The sequence below is a fragment of the Nicotiana sylvestris genome, chromosome 12 (assembly GCF_000393655.2).
Source record: "Nicotiana sylvestris chromosome 12, ASM39365v2, whole genome shotgun sequence".
NCBI lineage: Eukaryota > Viridiplantae > Streptophyta > Magnoliopsida > Solanales > Solanaceae > Nicotiana > Nicotiana sylvestris.
The window spans coordinates 154,213,625-154,232,827 of NC_091068.1; the positions used below are offsets into that span (position 1 = coordinate 154,213,625).

General features: G+C 35.7%; 1 protein-coding gene and 1 pseudogene across 1 annotated transcript; both read left to right on the forward strand.

The window, feature by feature from the left end:
• The first annotated feature begins 1,246 nt into the window (after window positions 1-1,246).
• Window positions 1,247-3,037, forward strand: LOC138883972 (uncharacterized). The gene is made up of 2 exons (XM_070164700.1): window positions 1,247-2,404; window positions 2,822-3,037. The coding sequence occupies exons 1-2, from the start codon at window positions 1,247-1,249 to the stop codon at window positions 3,035-3,037; spliced, it is 1,374 nt and encodes a 457-aa protein (XP_070020801.1).
• Window positions 3,038-17,293: 14,256 nt separating this feature from the next.
• On the forward strand, window positions 17,294-17,405 carry LOC138884512 (U6 spliceosomal RNA; annotated as a pseudogene).
• Window positions 17,406-19,203: the final 1,798 nt, after the last annotated feature.

Genomic DNA, 19,203 nt, shown 5'->3' on the forward strand with positions numbered 1-19,203 from the left:
GGGTCCGGTCTTCCTAGTAAGTCTTAGGTTCTTGGCTTTGCGGAGTCTTAGCCATATCTTGCATGTTTAGCCATTTTTGGCCACATCGGTCATTCTTGCAAAATGGGGTCATTTTCGCAAAAGTGGTTCAATAACCCATGTCTTAGGATCTTGAGTCCACAACTAGGTGTCATATTACTTTAAGGTCCGTCCTTTTTGAGTTTGCATCTTTGGCCACTTCTGGCCATATCGGTCGTTTTTGCAAAATGGGTCATTTTTGCAAATTAATTTTGGGCCATGATTATTGGGAGTTGAATACATATATGCCTTAGTGAGGTATTTCTATGTCTTTGAGGTCACCTTTGTTGAGTTTACATTTCTAGTCATCTAGGCCACATAGGTCATTTTGCATAAATAGCCTTAATCATACCTTACATGTGTCCAATAGAAGGTAACGTAGCATCACATGTGTCTTGAGTCACTAACTCCATTTGATCTTATTTTTTCCATTCAAGTACGGATCAATTTGCTAGAGTTTGAGCATGACAAATACTTCAGGACCATTCTAGTCAAGACCATTGCATGCACGAGCTACTTGAGGAAACTTTTTATTTTTAGTCTATTTTATGTTGTCTTGTATAGTAGTATCTAGTCTGTCGGTCTAGTTAAGATTTTCGAGTCTTTTGTTATAGTACTTCCTGTTTTGTATTTGAAAAGCAAAAAAAAAGTTATAAATGGAAAATTCAAAAAGATTTATTTTAGTTTATTTTATCCATCACTTTTCCAGAACTACGCTTGATCTGATTCATGAGGGACATGATACGTAGGCAACCTACATAGGGTTCGATCGAAGTATCTTTAAAAAAACAAAAAAAAGAAAAAAAAAAAGAAAAAAAAAAGAGATGAAATTGTGGATGTGAGAAATGAGAGGAAAGAAAAGGGTGACAATTAAAAAGAAAAAGAGAGGAAGGAAAATGAGCAAGCCAAGAAGTGCTAGAAAAGGAAAAAAAGAAGAAGGTTGAAATGAAAAAAATTGGGATGATATCAAATGATCTTGTGACCCTCGAAGTCATTCTAGAACCATTAATTTTTGCTAGGGGCATTACATGCAATGTGATATTTCTATCTGATAAATGTCCTAACGCTAACATGTTGGTTTTGTTTTACTCCTTTTTGTTACTTTCATTGTGATCATAACAGAGGGGGGTTAGTTTGTGGCACTTTGGCGAGTCATCTGTACAACACAAGGTCAAAGAACAAGGTAGACATGGATAGCAAAGACTTGAACACAGGAGTTGTTGACCCCTCGAGGGAGTTTGTGGAGTCGGAGTATGAATTGAAAGAGGAGGTCCAAAGATTGAAACAACATATGGTAAAAATGTATCAGTCTTGGATCAGGGGGCATCCTCCACCTTCATTCCCCACTAACTACACTGAAAACCTTACAACTATCTCACCACTGTCACAAGCCCAGGTTCCCATTACCGTTGACCTTTCTCCTCAACATGCACCGGGCTTTACCCCTTACCACAATTACCCTGGCACTTCCTCCCAAACTTTCCATGCTCCACCAGCCAAAACAACAGCATTCCCATCTCCAGATACCCAATACTATGCCCCGGAACCCACCTTCAAAGTCCCAGATCCTTACTTATACACTCCCCACTTTGAGCCTCATGTTGAAAATGAGAAACCACCCAAGAACGTGGAGCAAGAGGAGATATTTAGGAAGGTAAAAAGTCTGGAGCAATTATTGAGAAATATGCAAGGGTTGGGAAGCCATTTGAGTGTGGCTTATAAGGATTTGTGTGTGTTCCCTGATGTTCAACTGCCTGCGGGGTTCAAGATGCCCATGTTTGACTTGTATGATGCACATAGGGATCCTGTAGCTCATCTGAGAGGTTACTGCAGTAAAATGAGAGGCGCCAGGGGAAAAGACGAATTATTGATGGCATACTTCAGCCAAAGTCTGAGTTGGGCAGCGTTAGAATGGCACACTCTCCAGGACGCCAGCAGGTGGTACACATGGGACGATTTGGCTCAGGCCTTTGCTTGGCATTTTCAGTACAACATAGACATTGCCTCGGATCGCCTGTCCCTGACCAAGGTAGAAAAGAAGCCCAGTGAAAGCTTTAGAGAATATGGTTTCCGATGGAGAAAGCAAGCTGCACGGGTCAATCCTCTGATGGTAGAAGATGAAATAGTCGAGTACTTTCTTCAAGCCCTGGAGCCTACATACTTCGGCCATTTGATCTCAGCCATTGGTAAGCCTTTCAATGATGTGGTAAAGATGGGAGAAATGGTGGAAGAAGGACTGAGGTCAAGCAAAATCGTGAGCTATTCTACCTTAAAAGCCACAACACAAGCAATTCAAAACGATACAGGAAGCTTGTCGGGTCAGAAGAAACGTGATGATGTTACCATGGTTGTATCAGGATCGCGACATGTCCCAACGGGTCCGCCTTACCAATATACTCAACCTTGACCCCAACCCCAAACCTACCCCCGAGTTCCACATAATCCACCTCAGTACTATCCTCCTAACAATGCCCGGTCATCTGTCTAACCACCGGGTCACTCCTTATGGCGAGCACCAGCACCGCATAATACTCCTTCGCCTTCACAACTTTTTCGGGCACCCAACAACCCACATCCAAGCCAGGGGTATAGAGGTAAACAAAGGTTGAAGGATAATTTTACACCGATAGGAGAGTCCTATGCAAGCTTGTTTGCAAAATTAAAATATTATGACCTGATTGCACCTATTCCTCCGAATCATGTGGACCCGTGTGCAAGAATCTTTGACTATTCTAAAAGGTGTGAATATCATTCCAATGCTCAGGGGCACAATGTCGAAAGTTGTCGGGATTTGAAAAGAGAGATAGAAAGAATGATTCAAGAAGGGATAATTGTGGTCCAGGATAATGACACCCAGAATATCACACAGAATCCTTTACCTACACATGATGATGCACACTTTGGTGACATGCTCACTGAAGTTAACGATATTGAAATTGGTGAAGGTCCCAACAATTTTGATGTGCAATCTAGTGGCTAAGATGTCGAGCTTGGTGATTAAAAAGACACTCCTTTCTTGGCTAGCCAAGGAGGAGTTTTGGTGGTTTATTTTATTGTCATTTATGTTTGTCCGGGTTATTTCAAGGTTGTAATTCGGATATTGTCTTGTGGCTCAAACTCTTCTTCTTCTCATTTTGTCTAGTTCGTTTAGTTGTACTAACTCGTTAAGTGTTATTTAGGATTGTTCCAGGGTTGTAACCCATGTCTATTTTGCTTGTTTTGTTCAAACCCTTTTCACCATCTGTCTAATGCAATCTCATGTTTTCTGTTAGTTCTAGTCAGTTTTGTTTAGGTGATTTTTCCTCTTATAGTTCTTTTCATGCTGACTCTAGTGACATAACATGCACACATAATCTCAGCCTGGTCTTGAAAGTTAGTCTAATCATGAAGCAATGACACAGTTTTGAATATGATAAAATGAGGCATTTGAGGAAACAAGTAAAGATTCATGCATCCTGAGATAACCTGAAGATTGAATTGAGTGAAACTGAGGCAATTAGTCTGGGAAATCAAGAGGTTGATAAGAGCATACAACAAGGAAATGCCTCTCAAGCAGTTTGAGGTAAATCAGTCAGTGTTGAAATGCATTCTTCCATATCAAGATAAGGTTGAATCAAGTTTGCTCCGAACTGGCAAGAGTCATTCATTGAGACAAAGGTATTGCCCATTGGCACTTTTTGTTTATGTTGATGTCGTCAATAGATATTGTGTATGATTTCTTTGTTTATCTTCAATTGCATGTTTGTACTTGGCATTTTTAAAGTTTGGTATAACAAAGACATTTTATTCTGTTATCCAAACACTTTTATCTTTTGCTACACCTCTTTTGAGCCTTAATTTGCTTTGTTCCATACACCTCTTTTGGAATCAGAAGTAGAGTTGGGAACTAGAAAAGAAAAAAGAAAAGAGAAAAAGAAGAAGAAAAAAAGAGCAAAAAAAAAAGAAAGAAAAGGAAAAGAAATAAAACCAACTTTGTGTTTGAACTACGTTTGACCTGATTCTTGTCACCACAAGATACGTAGGCAGCCTTACGGTTCGGTCACACCAAATAAAATATTTCATGATCCCCGAAGTCAAGAGTGGGGCAGTTTTCTTAGAAATCCCATCAAAGCAAAAATCCAAAAAAATTCCCCAAACTCCAAGAAACTGGGGTAGAAGTTTTAGTTTTGCCAAAAGATCTTATTCCAAAAGTTGTAATTTTGAACCCTTTAATCTTAGTTATTTTGAGCCTTTATGATAACCCTGTCCAAAAGCCTACATTACGGTCCAAATAAAGACCTTCCAACCAATCTTTGAGGATGTCGAATCAAGTGTGTGGCAAAAGTATGATCTTCCTACATCATGGGTAATACTTTTTTCTTATCGGAAAGAGAGAAAAATGATAAATGAGAGAGTCTTGTAGGTGAAAACCCTCATGGGCACCGTAAGGCGACAGTGAGTTGAGAAAAAAAATCAAAATGAGAGGGGCTTGATGGTGAAAACCCTTCAGGGCACTACAAGTCGACTGAGGATTGTGGATCAAATAGGACAATTGAAGAGCTGAAGCCCAGTTTCACAGCGAAGAGGTACAACAAGAGTTGAATATTAGACTTGCTTGAGAGACTAGGCTACTTAATCCAAAGGTGCATGTCATGGTCATTAGAGTTGGTATCCATATCTGATAAGTTTCTACTTTGTAATTTTCTTGTTAGGTATCATCTCTTTCCCTTGTCCATTATTTTGTTCCTCTTATTTTGTTTGAGTCCCTCTTGAGTCTTTAGGTCAGAACAAGTGAGAAATGACTTTAAGATTTGCTACCAACTTTTCAATTGCACAAAATGAATTTGGCTAGCACATCAAAGTGGCATAAGTCAGGGAAAAGCGGTATGCGCATTGAGTTGGTAACAATCAACATGCTTTAGGATTCATGTGAAATGCAAAGGTTCGGTAATTCAATTCATGAGTAAAATGCAACAGATAGAGGATATTGGGATTGGATGGAGCGGAGGTGTTTTCTGTGATAGGGTTTGAAAGAAAATGGTTAGTTAATAACAGGTAAGGTCTTCTAAGTTGAAATCAAAGTTATCTTGGCAAGTGCAGAAGCAGCCGCCTTCAAGGTCAAGGCCACAAACTAACCACCACATTTTAAACTCGCAAGTTTTCTTTATTTGAACAGGAACAAAGCAGTGCAAGCAAATGGTTCAAAAACAAGAAAAAGAGAAAAGAAAAGAAAGAAAAAGAAAAAAGGAAGAGAAGAGCCGACAAAGGGAAGTTTCTCAAATCTTTGTCTTTATCTGTCTTGCTAGTATGCATAAAATATTGCCACTGCTCTTCATATTTTTCCTCCTAGGATAAAAGTCCTAGTCTGATGGATTTTTCTCCCAATCAAATTTTAGTCTGATGAATTTTTCTCCTAAGATAGAAAACCTAGTCTGATGAACTTTCTCCTAGGATCAAAATCTTAGTCTGATGAATCTTTCTCCTAAGATAACAAAAGACCTAGTCAGATGAACTTTCTCCTAGGATCAAAATCTTAGTCTGATAAATCTTTCTCCTAAGATAGAAGACCTAGTCTGATGAATTTTCTCCTAGGATCAAAATCTTAGTCTGATGAATTTTTCTCCTAAGATAGAAGACTTAGTTTGATGAATCTTTCTCCTAAGATATCAAAATCTTAGTCTGATGAATCTTTCTCCTAAGATAACAAAAAGGGACCTAGTCTGATGAACTTTCTCCTAGGATCAAAATTTTAGTCTGATGAATCTTTCTCCTAAGATAGAAGACCTAGTTTGATGAACTTTTTCCTAGGATCAAAATCTTAGTCTGATGAATCTTTATCCTAAGATATCAAAATCTTAGTCTGATTAATCTTTCTCTTAAGACAACAAAAAGGGACCTAGTCTGATGAACTTTCTCCTAGGATCAAAATCTTAGTCTGATGAATCTTTCTCCTAAGATAGAAGACCTAGTCTGATGAACTTTCTCCTAGGATCAAATCTTATTCTGATGAATTTTTCTCCTAAGATAGAAGACCTAGTCTGATGAATTTTCTCCTAGGATAGAAATCTTAGTCGGATGAATCTTTCTCCTAAGATAATAAAAGGGACCTAGTCTGATGAGCTTTCTTTTAGGATCAATCTTTAGTTTTCTTAAGTTATTAATCTTTAGTTTTCTTGAAATCAGGGGTCCCGCCTGGAGAATATGGTCAGTTTTTACTTTAGTCAAGCTTAGTTTATAGTTCTTCTCAAGATCAATCTTAAATCTACGAGACGCACTTCCTAGTCTAGGTCATTGAGGTTCTATTCTTAACAGACGCACTTGCTAGTCAAATATTCTTGGTTTGATTTACAGGAGACGCACATCCAAGTCGAGTTTTTAGTTTTACTCTCATCATTGCATCAATAACATAGGTGATTTATAGTTTTGCTAATAACTCACAAATCTTCCTAGTGCAAACTGGGGCAGAAAATTTTGTTTGTCTTGTTGTTTTGATTGTAGGCACCCACCTGGAGGACGAGGGAATTCGTTTTTGGAATTATTTCAAGTTTTTGGCAATCAGGCGCCCACCCGTGGAACAAGAGAATACAGTTAAAATTTTGGTAATCAGGCGCCCACTTGGAGAACAAGGGAAGTCATTTCAGAATCCAATTCAAGTTAGAAGTAGCAGAAGCTCACGACAAGAATGCAAGTCAATAGTCTAAGAAAACCAAAAGAAGAAGTCCCAAACCAGAATGAAAAAAAAAAAAGAAAAAAGAAGAAGAAGAAGTAAATCCAAATGCAGAAACAGATGAAAGTTGTGAACTGCTCAATACGTGGATGAAGTTACGAGCATTGCATGTCCCGTTGTGATCCAAAAGCTGAAAAAGAATGAACTAACACCTGCAATTAGCGAGCGTCAAGGTTCAAATCTAAAGTTTGTATGAAGAACCATTCAAGACTAAAGATCAAGTTTCAGAAGACTTAAAGATAGGAATTTTGTAACTCATAGCTGACATGCTTAGTTAGTCTTTTCATTTTTTAATTTTGATGTAATAACATGAACCGCGGACCGGAACCTCGACGGCACCTCAATCGGCTCTCCACCTCGGTAAACTCCATCACTGTTCCTACTTCTGAACTACACGTGGCCTGATTCCTTTATAGCCAAGGATATGTAGGCAGCTCAAATACTAGGGCTCGGTCACATTCTCCTCTTTTTTCTTTGTTTTTGGTCTTTCTAAATAAGGGTCGGGTCAAAAAACCTGTCTAGTTGTTCTTTGTCTAAAAATACTTTGTATTTCTAGTCAAAGAGGGGCAGCTGTAGACATGTAATTTTTGACCCTCCCCAAGATTTTACATATTTTATCATTTAAATACTTAGTTTAGGTCTAATATAGTTATTTCAACTAATTTTGACTCTTTTACATTATTTTTATCACAAAATTTAAAAATACAAAAAATAGTTTCATATTTCTCTATTTAATTCACGTATTAGATATTTTTAGAAGGATATATTACTTTGAACCTATTTTTATTTTATTTTAATAAAATCTTTGAAAATATCAAAAATAGTTTCATGTCATAATATAGTTATTTTAGTTAATTAGGATTAATTTTACATTTTTATGGTATTATTTTAGAAAAAAAAATTAATATTTTTAGCCAAATTGCAAGAATTATGGAATTAAAAGCCAAATTTATAACCCAATTCACCAAACCCAATCTTCTTGGCCCAATTGACCCACTAGCCTAACCCTAAGACCTAACATATCCTCCCATTTAATTGATCTCTTTCACTTGGACAAGAGGAGAAGCAAATCGGCCGTACCCCCTCATTTCTGGTTCTTCAGATGCGTACCATCACTGTTTTCAACTAGGAAATCAGCCACGCTCTATCCAACTCTGATCGTTGCTATTTTCTTGGCAATATTTATCTTTGTATGAGTTTGGAGGTTCTAATTTTTCATATGAAAAGAAAATCTCCCTAAGTTGACAATGCACCATTACATATAGATCTAATCCAGCAGTAATTAATACTCCTACTTGGTTCGACTGACATAAATGAAGAAATAGAGGCGTGAACAAACTGCCCATGCTCCAAAATATCCTCATTCATGTACGCAACTAAGCATCCTTTTCTTAATACAAACAAAACATATGGAAAAAAATCGGACGGAAAAGAGCCGAGTGGGTGTTCGAATTTTTGGAGTCGTTGTTCGCGGTTTTCGTTCGGGCTCTTGTCATTGTTTCCTCACTTGAATTTTGGAGTCAAACTCTGCGTAGTTGCTGATTTTTCTAATTTCAGGTTCACTTCTTCTATATTTCTCTATTACTTGTGATTTTCTGCAATACGTTGTGATGAATATTGTGATATAGGCCTATTGCTTTTTCTCGAAATTTCTTGGTTTATCATACTGCTTTTCTTAAAACATCTTTGTTTAAAATTGCTGGAATTGCCATGAGAAAACTATGTAGATTCCTTTAGATTCTATTAAGTTGTGGATTCCGGTTTTCTCCTCTAAATCTCGTTGCCTGGTTTAAAGTCGCATAGTCACTCGTCTTCAAGTCTTAAATGTTTTACTGTATCAACTTTTAGTAAGTTGTAGTGATTTTCTAGAAGTCATAATCAAGTAGTTAACAACACATATTTTTTTATCTAAAGGATCATTTTAAAATATCTTAGATAATGCATGTTAGGCTTGGTTTGTCAGTTTTCAAATTATGTTTCATCATAAAGTGTTCATTGGACATGTTATTTTCCTCGTTTAGAACTATCACTTATTAAAATATTTTGGATAATTTATTTTCATTTTTCTTAGATCCCATTAAAGTTTATAGGTTCAAGTTTAGTTTCTGATTTTTTAGGTCTTGTTTCTGTTGATGCTAAGTGTTCAGATGGTAATTTTTCATCTCTTATGTGCTATCATCAATATAGTCATTTGGTCTAGTACTTTCAGTGATTGGTTTCATTTAGTTGCATTGAATTGATTTAAGGATTTGTCTCCATATTTTAGGTATCGGGCTTAGTCTAATAAAAATGAAAAGTTAAAAAGGGAATGAGCATGAAATTAGTTTTTATTTCTTTAGTTTTATTTAATTTGCTTCTATTACATTGTCCGCTAGGAGCATACCTAGGCCGACCACACTTGGATAGGCAAGCCTTTAGGACGTTCGTGCTTTAGTTTCTTTTGAGGTGAGAGGTCGTCTCCTTTAGTTAAATTTATCCAGGGAATGCCCCGAAGGATTTGTAGATATTTCATTCCTGGGAATGCCCCGAAGAACTTTGTAAATATTTTGGAGGCCTCGACGAGTACCGTGGAATAGTATAGGCTAGCATAGGATTTCACTTTTTATTTTATTTTCTTTTATTAGGTGGGGACGACCTCGAACCTCTTTTGATATTTATTTTCCTATTGTTTGTTTTTTTTTACCTCAATTTAAATATTTTAAAAGCCAACTAGATCAAGTATGCAACCATACTAGTTACGGGACTTGGGGAGTGCCTAACACCTTCTCCCCGAGTCAAATGAACCCTCTTACCTGAATCTCTGGCGCAAACTTAGTTTTGGAGTCCAAAGTGTTTAAAAAGGAAAAATTATTTTTATAAAACGGTGACCTGGCACACCGAAACCAATGTCAGGTGGCGACTCTGAGTTAATCCTTTTGAACACCATCTTTGTCACTTTCTGATTGAAAACCTTTTTTGAGCTTTACAAATCTTTTTATATTTTTGAGAGGGTTTAGTGAAGTTTGTAAAAAAAAAGGGTGTGACAAACACATACCATCGAGGACGACGATACTACGTCGCAGATGAAAATTTCACCACGCTCGAAAATACCAAGTCTCGTTACTCCATCACCCCAAATCTGGACATCCATAGGCCAATCGTTTTTCCTCCGCCGGAAATGAAATATCAGACCTCTAAATCGTGCACTGAGTAGACTTCCTTTCAAATCATTCACCGCCCCAACACATAGGCAAGTATCCTACCATCAAGTCAATATTGTGTGACAACCACTCGTGAGCACCATAGCAACCTGTGCATAGCCTCCAAGCTCTTAGAAGTACAACTACCGAGCTGAAACGATAGAAAAATCCTTTTGCAAGGCGACGACAATAGCCCAACCAACTATACCGGGAGAAACATCCCGCACCACATCTGTAGTAACATTACAATTCTTCAATTCCCGATTTATAACAAGCGATTCGCATCGCGTAAGGTTGAGTAGGAAGGAAACAAGGGCAAAAGCCTCAAGGAATCAAATCGTACGATGAGGAATCAAGAAGGGAAGTGATTCTAACAGCCTTGTAGCCTCTCGAAGATAAGTACAGACATCTCCGTACCGATCCGCAAGACTCTACTAGACTCGCTCATGACTCGTGAATCCTAAGGGAACTTAGTGCTCTGATACCATGTTGTCACGACCCAAAATCCACTAAGGGTCGTGATGGAGCCAGACACCCCTATCAGACAAGCCAACTACCATTTACTAGCAATTTCTCATTCTTAATTATTTTGAAATTATTTTCTTTAAGCAAATAAATAATAAATAATAAATAATAAACTCTGCTCGATAAATGAGGATGTCTTTACAAAATTTAACTACTGAAAAATTCCGTGGTCATCCCAGAACCCGGTGTCACAAGTACATGGGCAATTACTAGGGAAAGAAATAAAATACAGTAACTGTCCGGAATATAAGTGGGCAGAAATGAGGATACCGTACAATACTCTGAAGGAGATTTTGCTGGCTACGGACGTCTCGATAAATGCAACTCACCTAAGTCTCTGAATCAACCATGTCGCTATGCCACTAAGCCACTAGCTACATATGAACCTGTGCAACAAAAATGCACAGCAAGTGTAGTATGAGTACGAAAACAACGTGTACCCAATGAGTATCCCGTCTAATCTCGAAGAAGTAGAGACGAGAGGTCGACTTCGACACTTACTAGTGGTCCAATGATAATATAGTAAAAATGTGAGGAGATCAGGGACTTTTATTAAAACAACAATTATAATTCATAAAGCCAGATAGCAGGTAAATAACTTCCCAAATAATAATGGATTTCCAAAGATTTACTTTTCATTATCTTTATCAATTTATCTCCGGCTAGGTAAGGCAAATGTCAACATTTATAAATCTCAAGCAACAATACAAACATGCGCATATCATGCCGAGGTCGTACGACCCGATCCAACATAAATGTAAAATGTGCACTGCCGAGGGTCGAACGATGCGAACCATAGATGCATCTATTACCCTGCTCGCGAAGCATCCATGCGACGCGGTCAACATCAAATAAACAAACACCCTGCTCGCGAATCATACATGCGACACAAGTATACATAGAATCACATATTCAAACAGTTAAACAGGACTTCATTAGGGAACAATTATCCAAGGAAAATCCAAATTCTCCCTTTTTAACGATTTAAGAAAAATGAAGTTTAATCCTTTTAGAAAATCATTTACCAATTCGATAGAATTTAAGCAATTCAAACCGTCAATAAGATTACAAATATTTCCAAGTACAACATGCTTTTGGGTCCTAGACTACCCGGACAATAGCATAATAGTAGCTGCGCACGAACCCTCGTCACCTCGTGCGTATGTAGCCCCCACAAATAGGAGCACATAACCAATTAACTCACCTATGGGGACAATTCCCTCTTGCAAGGTTAGAAAAGAGACTCACCTCGCTCCGAAGATCCATAACCGACATTCTACGCTCTTCCGAAAGCTTGAATCGATGCTAAATGCTCCAAAACCAGCCAATAATTATGCAAATCCATTAATAGATGCTCAATTACTTATGACAATCCAATTTATAACAATTCCTAACCCTGATCGAAAAGTTGACAAAATTGCCCTCGGGCCCACGTGCCTGAATTCCGAAATTTTTCGAAGATAAAGTTTACCCATGAACTCATGAACTCAAATATATGATTTTCTCTTAATTTCATTCCCAAAATCGTGGTCAAAACCCAAGAACACGAATTTTCAAGGTTTTTTCAAGCCTCCAAATTTCTACCAATTTACATGCTCAAATCCATACACAATCAATATATTTAACTCAAGATAGGTGGGGTTAACTTACCTTGTCGTCGATGATGAAAATTCCCTCTTGAAACCCTCCAAGAATCGCCCCAAGCCAAGAAAATATGAGAGAAAATGGCCAAATCCCGATTTTTAAAACACTCACTGCCTCCAGTCCTTTCCACACCTACGGTCACTTGACTGCTTCTGCGGTTCCGCAGTTGCGGTTACAATACCGCTTCTGTGGTCCTCCTCCTACTGCCCCAGCCCGCTTATGCGCCTCACCGGCTGCATCTGCGATCTCGCAGGTGCGGGATTTCCTTCGCACCTGCGGCCTCTAAGCCCTTCACTTCTAACCGCTTCTGCGGCACGACGACCCCTCCTGCGGCCCTAGCCTCGCAGGTGTGGTTACACCAGCAACGAGCAACTTCAGCCTTCTCCAAAATTCTAATTTCGATCCATTAACCACCGGAATCCACCCGAGGCCCCCGGGACCCCAACCAATCATACCAACGAGTCCCAAAACACATTACGGACTTGCTCGAGGCCTCAAATCATATCAAACAACGCTAAAATCACGAATCGACCTCCAATCCAAGCTTTATGAACTTTAAAACTTCAAACTTCTACTTTCGATATTTAAACCTAGCAAATCACGTCCGATTGACCTCAAATTTTGCACACAAGCCATATCCGACATTACGGACCTACTTCAACTTCCAGAATCGAAATCCGACCCCGATATCAAAAAGTCCACTTCCGGTCAAACTTCTCAAAAACCATCAAATTTCTATATTTAGCCAAATGACTCCAAAATGACCTACAGACCTCCGAATTCACTTCCGATCGCGCTCCCAATACCAGAATCACCATACAGAGCTATTCCCAGACTTGGAATCTACGGACATAGATAACCCTGAAATGCACTTCAATCCAAACTTATGAGATTCTTCCAAAAATGCTAACTTCCACAATAGGCGCCGAAACGTTCCCGAATCTTCCAAAACCCAGTCCGGACATATGCTCAAGTTTGAAATCATCATACGAACCTGTTGGAACCTTCGAATCCCGATTCCGAGGTCGTTTACTTAAAAATCCAACCTTAGTCAATTCTTTCAACTTAAAGCTTCCGAAATGAGAATTCTTTTTCCAAATCAACTCCGAACTTCCCGAAATTCAATTCCGACCGGGCGCACAAGTCATAATACCTGAAGTGAAACTGCTCGTGGCCTCAAACTGCTGAACGACGCGCTAGAGCTCAAAACGACCGGTCGAATCGTTACAAAAAATTAAAAAATTAAAGAATATGGTTATAAAACAAGAATGAGATCCCAAAACCTAGCCCCTTATTATTTTTTAACCTCTCCAGCCGTCACACCCTCACCCACTTCCCCAACACCTTCTTCAACCACTAGTATGTTTCTATCTTCTTTGAATCTCAACTTTTTATCACTAATATATATCTACATATATGACAATATTTCTTTGGTTACTTTATTTCTTCCTCTTTATTATTTTCAATTTTCAATGTGCACGTCAGACTTCATTTGTAACTTATGCTGGATTTGATAAAAGTATATTTATTCTTCTTCTTAGTTAATTGGGAAAAGAAAAAATTGGGAAGAGAAAAGTTTTAATCTTTATGTTCATTATTATTAGATTGGTATATCAGTACTAATTTATCTGTTTACTGTTGAAGCTTCTGAAATATGATTAAGGGGATGCTTATTAATAATTTTTGAAGAAATTAATTTTGATCCTTTTCTTGTGTAGTCACAGGCAATTATGGATTTTTTTACCGATATTCCCATTTTATTGGTGCGAATGAACTCTCTTGCTATTTCCTAGGTATGTCGTAGTTTATGTTAATATATCTATAGGTTTCTTTCCTATAATTTTTCCATGAAAGGATAATGTAGAACTACATGTTTGTTCCTTGATTAAGGCTTTGTTAAAAAAAATAAAAAAATCTAGGGCAAGAGATTGAGTTGTATTGTAAAATATTTGGAGTTTTACTATCCTTGTTAAAATTACTGAGAGTTTCATTATCTCATAAATTGGTCATATAAGCATGTTAAGGAGATATTATTGAATTTGTAATAATTAAGTGATTAGAGAGACATATGGATTTTCTTTTTGTGAGAAGGTAATCTATAATACTTCTCTAGAAATAATTGACCATTCTGGACCTATTAAAAAGTTTATATATGATCAGTTATTTTTGTTTTCTAGTGTTAATTTGCTTTATCAAAATTGCAGGCAAATTTGAGGAATCAAGAGAGTAGCAATGACAAGCTAAGACCGATATTGATCAAATCAAGGTGCAGTTCGAGTAGTGGCAAGAGAGAAAGGAGAAGACTGTGCGGCCTCGGGTAAAATATTGCTAACATGATCAGATTCCTAGAGGATTACATATTGTAAATGTTTCGAAATTTTGAATATACAATTATGTAAAAACTTGGAACCTATTTTGGGATCTGAAAGATTTGGATATTTAGCTTAAAATTTCTTGTGGCTAACAATTTTTGTGGCAATTTTTTTAATTTATAGCAATGGAATTGTTGAATGTGTAGCTAAATAAACATATATATAATTGCTACGTAACAATAATATGGCTATACATTTTTACTTTTTATAGGAAATGAAATTTTTTAGCTATAGATTTATGTATTTCATGGCAAAAGAGTAGATTCATAGCTATAAAAAATTTTTACTCGCAGCTAAATATAAGTACTATTGCCACAAGACTAAACTATAAAAATAGCTACAAAAATTAAATTTTCGTGGCAAAGAAATTAAACCTTTTTCCATTGTAGAACAACTTGTGTCTATAGTATAAAGATTGCTACAGAGTTTATTTTTCGCGGCAAAACAATAAGATTATTTGCTACAACTATATAGTTCGTGGCAAAAAGGTTTACTAATATAGCTACTACAACACAAAAAAAAAAAAAATCGAACCAATATGTATTAGTCCTTAGCTATAGATCAATAAAAGTTGTAGCTAACTTTTAGTTACACTACTTCTTGTTACGAATGCTACGGAAATATTTTTTGTGGCTAAAGCGTTTAGCTACGGAAATTTTTATATTTAGCTATGATATATGTCGTAGCTATAGATGCATAATGTTGTAGTGTGTATTTTTTCTATTTGCATCTGAAATATTTCTATATTCTCTCTCAAATTAAATCTTTTACTCTGGTCAACTCGTTATTCTACCAATATCAGTATCACCATGTGATGTGGGACACTACAAAATGTGCTTAAGGAAATGAAAGGGCAAGTCTGAGAGTGCATGGTGTCGGATTTGGTATAATGTCGCACGGCCGGAGGTTGAAGTCTAGATACGGTTTCGATCAAATCCAATAATTTTTATTCAAACAATATAAAGAAATTTATTAAATATATATTCATAAATTTAGAACGGAATTATTATCATTTGAAGTTGTTTTAAAATCTACAAACCCATGAAATTAAAATTTTGTCACCATTTTTTCATATTGGTGACATCAATTCTAAGCAAAAAATATGCATGGTATATATAGTAAAACACTCATCGTATAGTGATTGCAGATGTTTAGGGATGAGTAATGATGATAGGGTCCAGAAATAAACAAACAACTTTTATAGCGTTTCACTGTCATATTAATTCAATCATTACTATTAAATCATAATGATACATGCACATAATTCAAATCGATCAAGTCCAAATGATCCATAAAATTTCCCTTTAATGTTAATGATTTGCAGGTCCATGTTCTTTGTTGTTCCTTTCTAACGTTCCTTTTGCCATGTGAAAATCACATATTGCTAGAAAATTCTCCATCTAATGATGCAGTCAATTATATTATGTAATTATGTCACTTATAAGATAATTATTTTATGTAATATTTTGATAAGTACTACTCCTTCTGTTCACTTTTACTTGTCACGTTTTACTTTTTGAGAGTCAATTTGACTAATATTTGAAGCTAAATTGGATTAAATTTGTTTAATTTTTTAAAATTAAAATTTAGATATTTGAACACTATATGAAAGATACTATAATTTGTAATTCGTTTCATATCAACATGGTGAAAAAATACATGTTAAAACATTGGTCAAAGTTAGATAGTTTGACTCTCGAAAAACAAAACATGACAAGTAAAAGTGAATGGAGGAAATAACAATTAATATTATGATAAAAGTGATAACTTAATTGTTATTGTTGTTAATATTTATTTATAATTTATAATGTAGGTATATATAAGAATTGAAAAAAAGTGCTTACCAGTTACAAATCTCAAAACTACAAGTTTATCTAATCAAGTAAGTAAACGTTACGCTTGAACTATTGTGTTGGACTTTTAGTCAACACAAATTTGATATTCTTTGGAGTACTATTTAGTGTAGAATATATAAGTTTAATAATCTAATTTCAGACGAGTCAACGTATAATCTTGATGGATTTAAGATATCAATCATTGGTTTCTAATTATATAATTGCTATAATCCTATATACTTATTTGATTTCACAAAACTAGAAAATTCTAATTAGCTTGAACTTGACAAGCTAGCAACTAATATCAATAGGTAGAAGGAATTTACTCGAACAGTCTCAACGTCCTCGTTGAGAGTTGCTTTGCGAGATATCTAGTAGTGTCCTGGCTTGGTCTTCGAATCGTAAGTTTCAGCCCGTTCCCTACTTGCCTCGCTCTCATGTTAGTTTTTCTGTTTGACGTGTTCCACTCGTGCAGTAGGTGTATTGGTTAGCCCATGATGCGATCAGTTATGATATACTCAACTTCTTCTTTAATAGGTCTATTTATAACATCTGGTGGTGTCCTCGTGGGCACGTTCCTCTGTGGGGCGATCTAGTCTAACTCCATAATGAAAGTTTTATAACTTAATAAAATATATGCTTATACTTTAAACAATTTTCTGGTTTTGCTCTTTACATACTTATTCTGACTCAATTGCCCTTTACATCCTTGAGAAAAAAATGAAGTAAAGAGGGGAAAAAGAAAGTAGAAGACCCAATATTCGAATATTCTTCACCTTCTCATACTCGCAGAATAGAGGAAAATTATATATAGGTGTTTTAAAAAGTTAATAGTCCAGTTGAGTCCACGTTCCATATTCGGCACCACAGCGCTTAAAAGCAAAAGCTCAGATGCTGCATTCAGCAGGCCTCAAAATTCCAACAAATTGTGATATACTCTTCAGTCTTCTCCCTATATTTGTTTTTTACAATAATGTTTTTATTTCAACTTCAAGGACATTCAATAAAATTTGAATGACGTAGAAAAGATTAGCATAGCACCTGCGCTAGAAAAATATGCACAATTAAAAAAATGGTCTAATTTTTTTTAGAATAGTCTTGTTGTCACGATCCATTGAGATTCAGCTACTTGTATAAAAAAATTCAGGCACGGAGAAAAGGAAAAAGGAGTGCATATTCAGAGCAAAGTGTAACATCAATTCTGGTGAGTTGTGTCTATGACGTATGACCAAAATAAAGAGTCCGGAACCAAAATGTGGTTCTTTTGGATAAGTAGCACCTTAATAGGTGTAAAAAAAAAAGATGACATTTTTATATATAGCGCCTAAATACTGGGCGCTATACATTAACTTTAACTGTGCCATTAATATATAGTGCTCAGGATTTGGGCGCTACATATAAAAAGCTGACACTAACAGGTATAGCACCCAAATACCCGGCGCTATACATATTTTTTAAAAATCGAGTCGTCTTCTTGAAGACGACGATTCTGCTTCTTCTTCCTCAATATTTTACATATTCTTCTTCTTGGTCCCCCACTCTCATACCCGTTGCCCCACCATTTAAAAGAATTATTTTTTTGGTCCCCCGTCACATAAAAGATGAAGAACGTAGGTCCCACATTCGAGTAGAGCTTCGTATTATTGTTGATTCACACTTCCGGAGTCAAAATTTCAATCTATTTGCTTTCCGAAAATTCTAAATCGATGTATTTCGGTTTATTTTAAATTAAAACTTTTATAATAATGCATATTATTTGATTTGTATGTGTTCTATTTCGGTTTGTATTTTTTTTTTTTCGAAACTAGTATGTTAAATTTATCTGGATTTAATATTAGTGTTTTATAAAAAAAATATAAATTTGTCTGTTAATATCCTGATTTATATATATGTGTTTTCATGTCGTTTTGTGTTTTATTTGTAATTAAATTTATTTGTTGTTTATGTTTAGTTTAGATTATTTTTTAGCGTAGTAAAATTTAGACCTTTTTAGCGTAGTAAAATGTAGACCCTTTTAGCGTAGTAAAATTTAGAGCCTTGTAGCGTAGTAATATGTAGTATTTTAGCTTAGAATTCCTTTTGTTTAAGTATCTTATACTGGTAGTTGAAAATGCAAACTTTGTACAATTAAGTTAATAATTGTATCAACACACATAATTACTGCCACTGGGCATCAAAATATCGAGCCCGGAACCCATAGGTGTGTATGTATATATATATATATATATATATATATAATTTATACAATTAAGTTATTAAAAAATATGAATTTAAATTATAAAACAAACACATTATTACTAATGATAGTTTGGTGCCACTGGACCTCAAAATATCGAGCCCGAAACCCATAGATGTATATATATATATATATAATTTGTACAATTAAGTTATTAAAAAATATGAATTTAAATTATAAAACAAACACATAATTATTAATGATAGTTTGGTGCCACTGGGCCTCAAAATATCGAGCCCGGAACGCATAAGTGTATATATATCTATACTATATTAAAAGCACAAAGACCCTTAGTGAAATGTCGTTCGCCTTTTTTACCCCTTTAAAATACCTTTCATAATGGATAAAATTGTAATTCAAGTACTTTCCTAATATTTAGGACGTTGAAATCAATTAAAACTTTGCATATTAAATCTTTCCTTATTAAACTAGGTAAGAAAAAGTACATAAATATTTTACCATATATATATATATATATATATATAAATACATAAATATTTTACCTTATATATATTATACTAATTGAAAATAGATGAGAACATTTTATTCGGTGCTTTGAATTGATATCTAATTAATGAAAGTATGACGACATGAAATCACATATTTTTTTTAATACAATAGCGTCAGCATTAAGTTATTTTAGCATGGA

What these genes read in the sequence shown, in the direction of transcription:
- LOC138883972 (XM_070164700.1), top strand. Translation starts at nt 1,247, where the DNA reads ATGGATAGCAAAGACTTGAACACAGGAGTTGTTGACCCCTCGAGGGAG. An exon ending in AACGTGATGATGTTACCATG is followed by an intron (nt 2,405 to 2,821) that starts GTTGTATCAGGA and finishes TCCAATGCTCAG; the next exon opens with GGGCACAATGTCGAAAGTTG.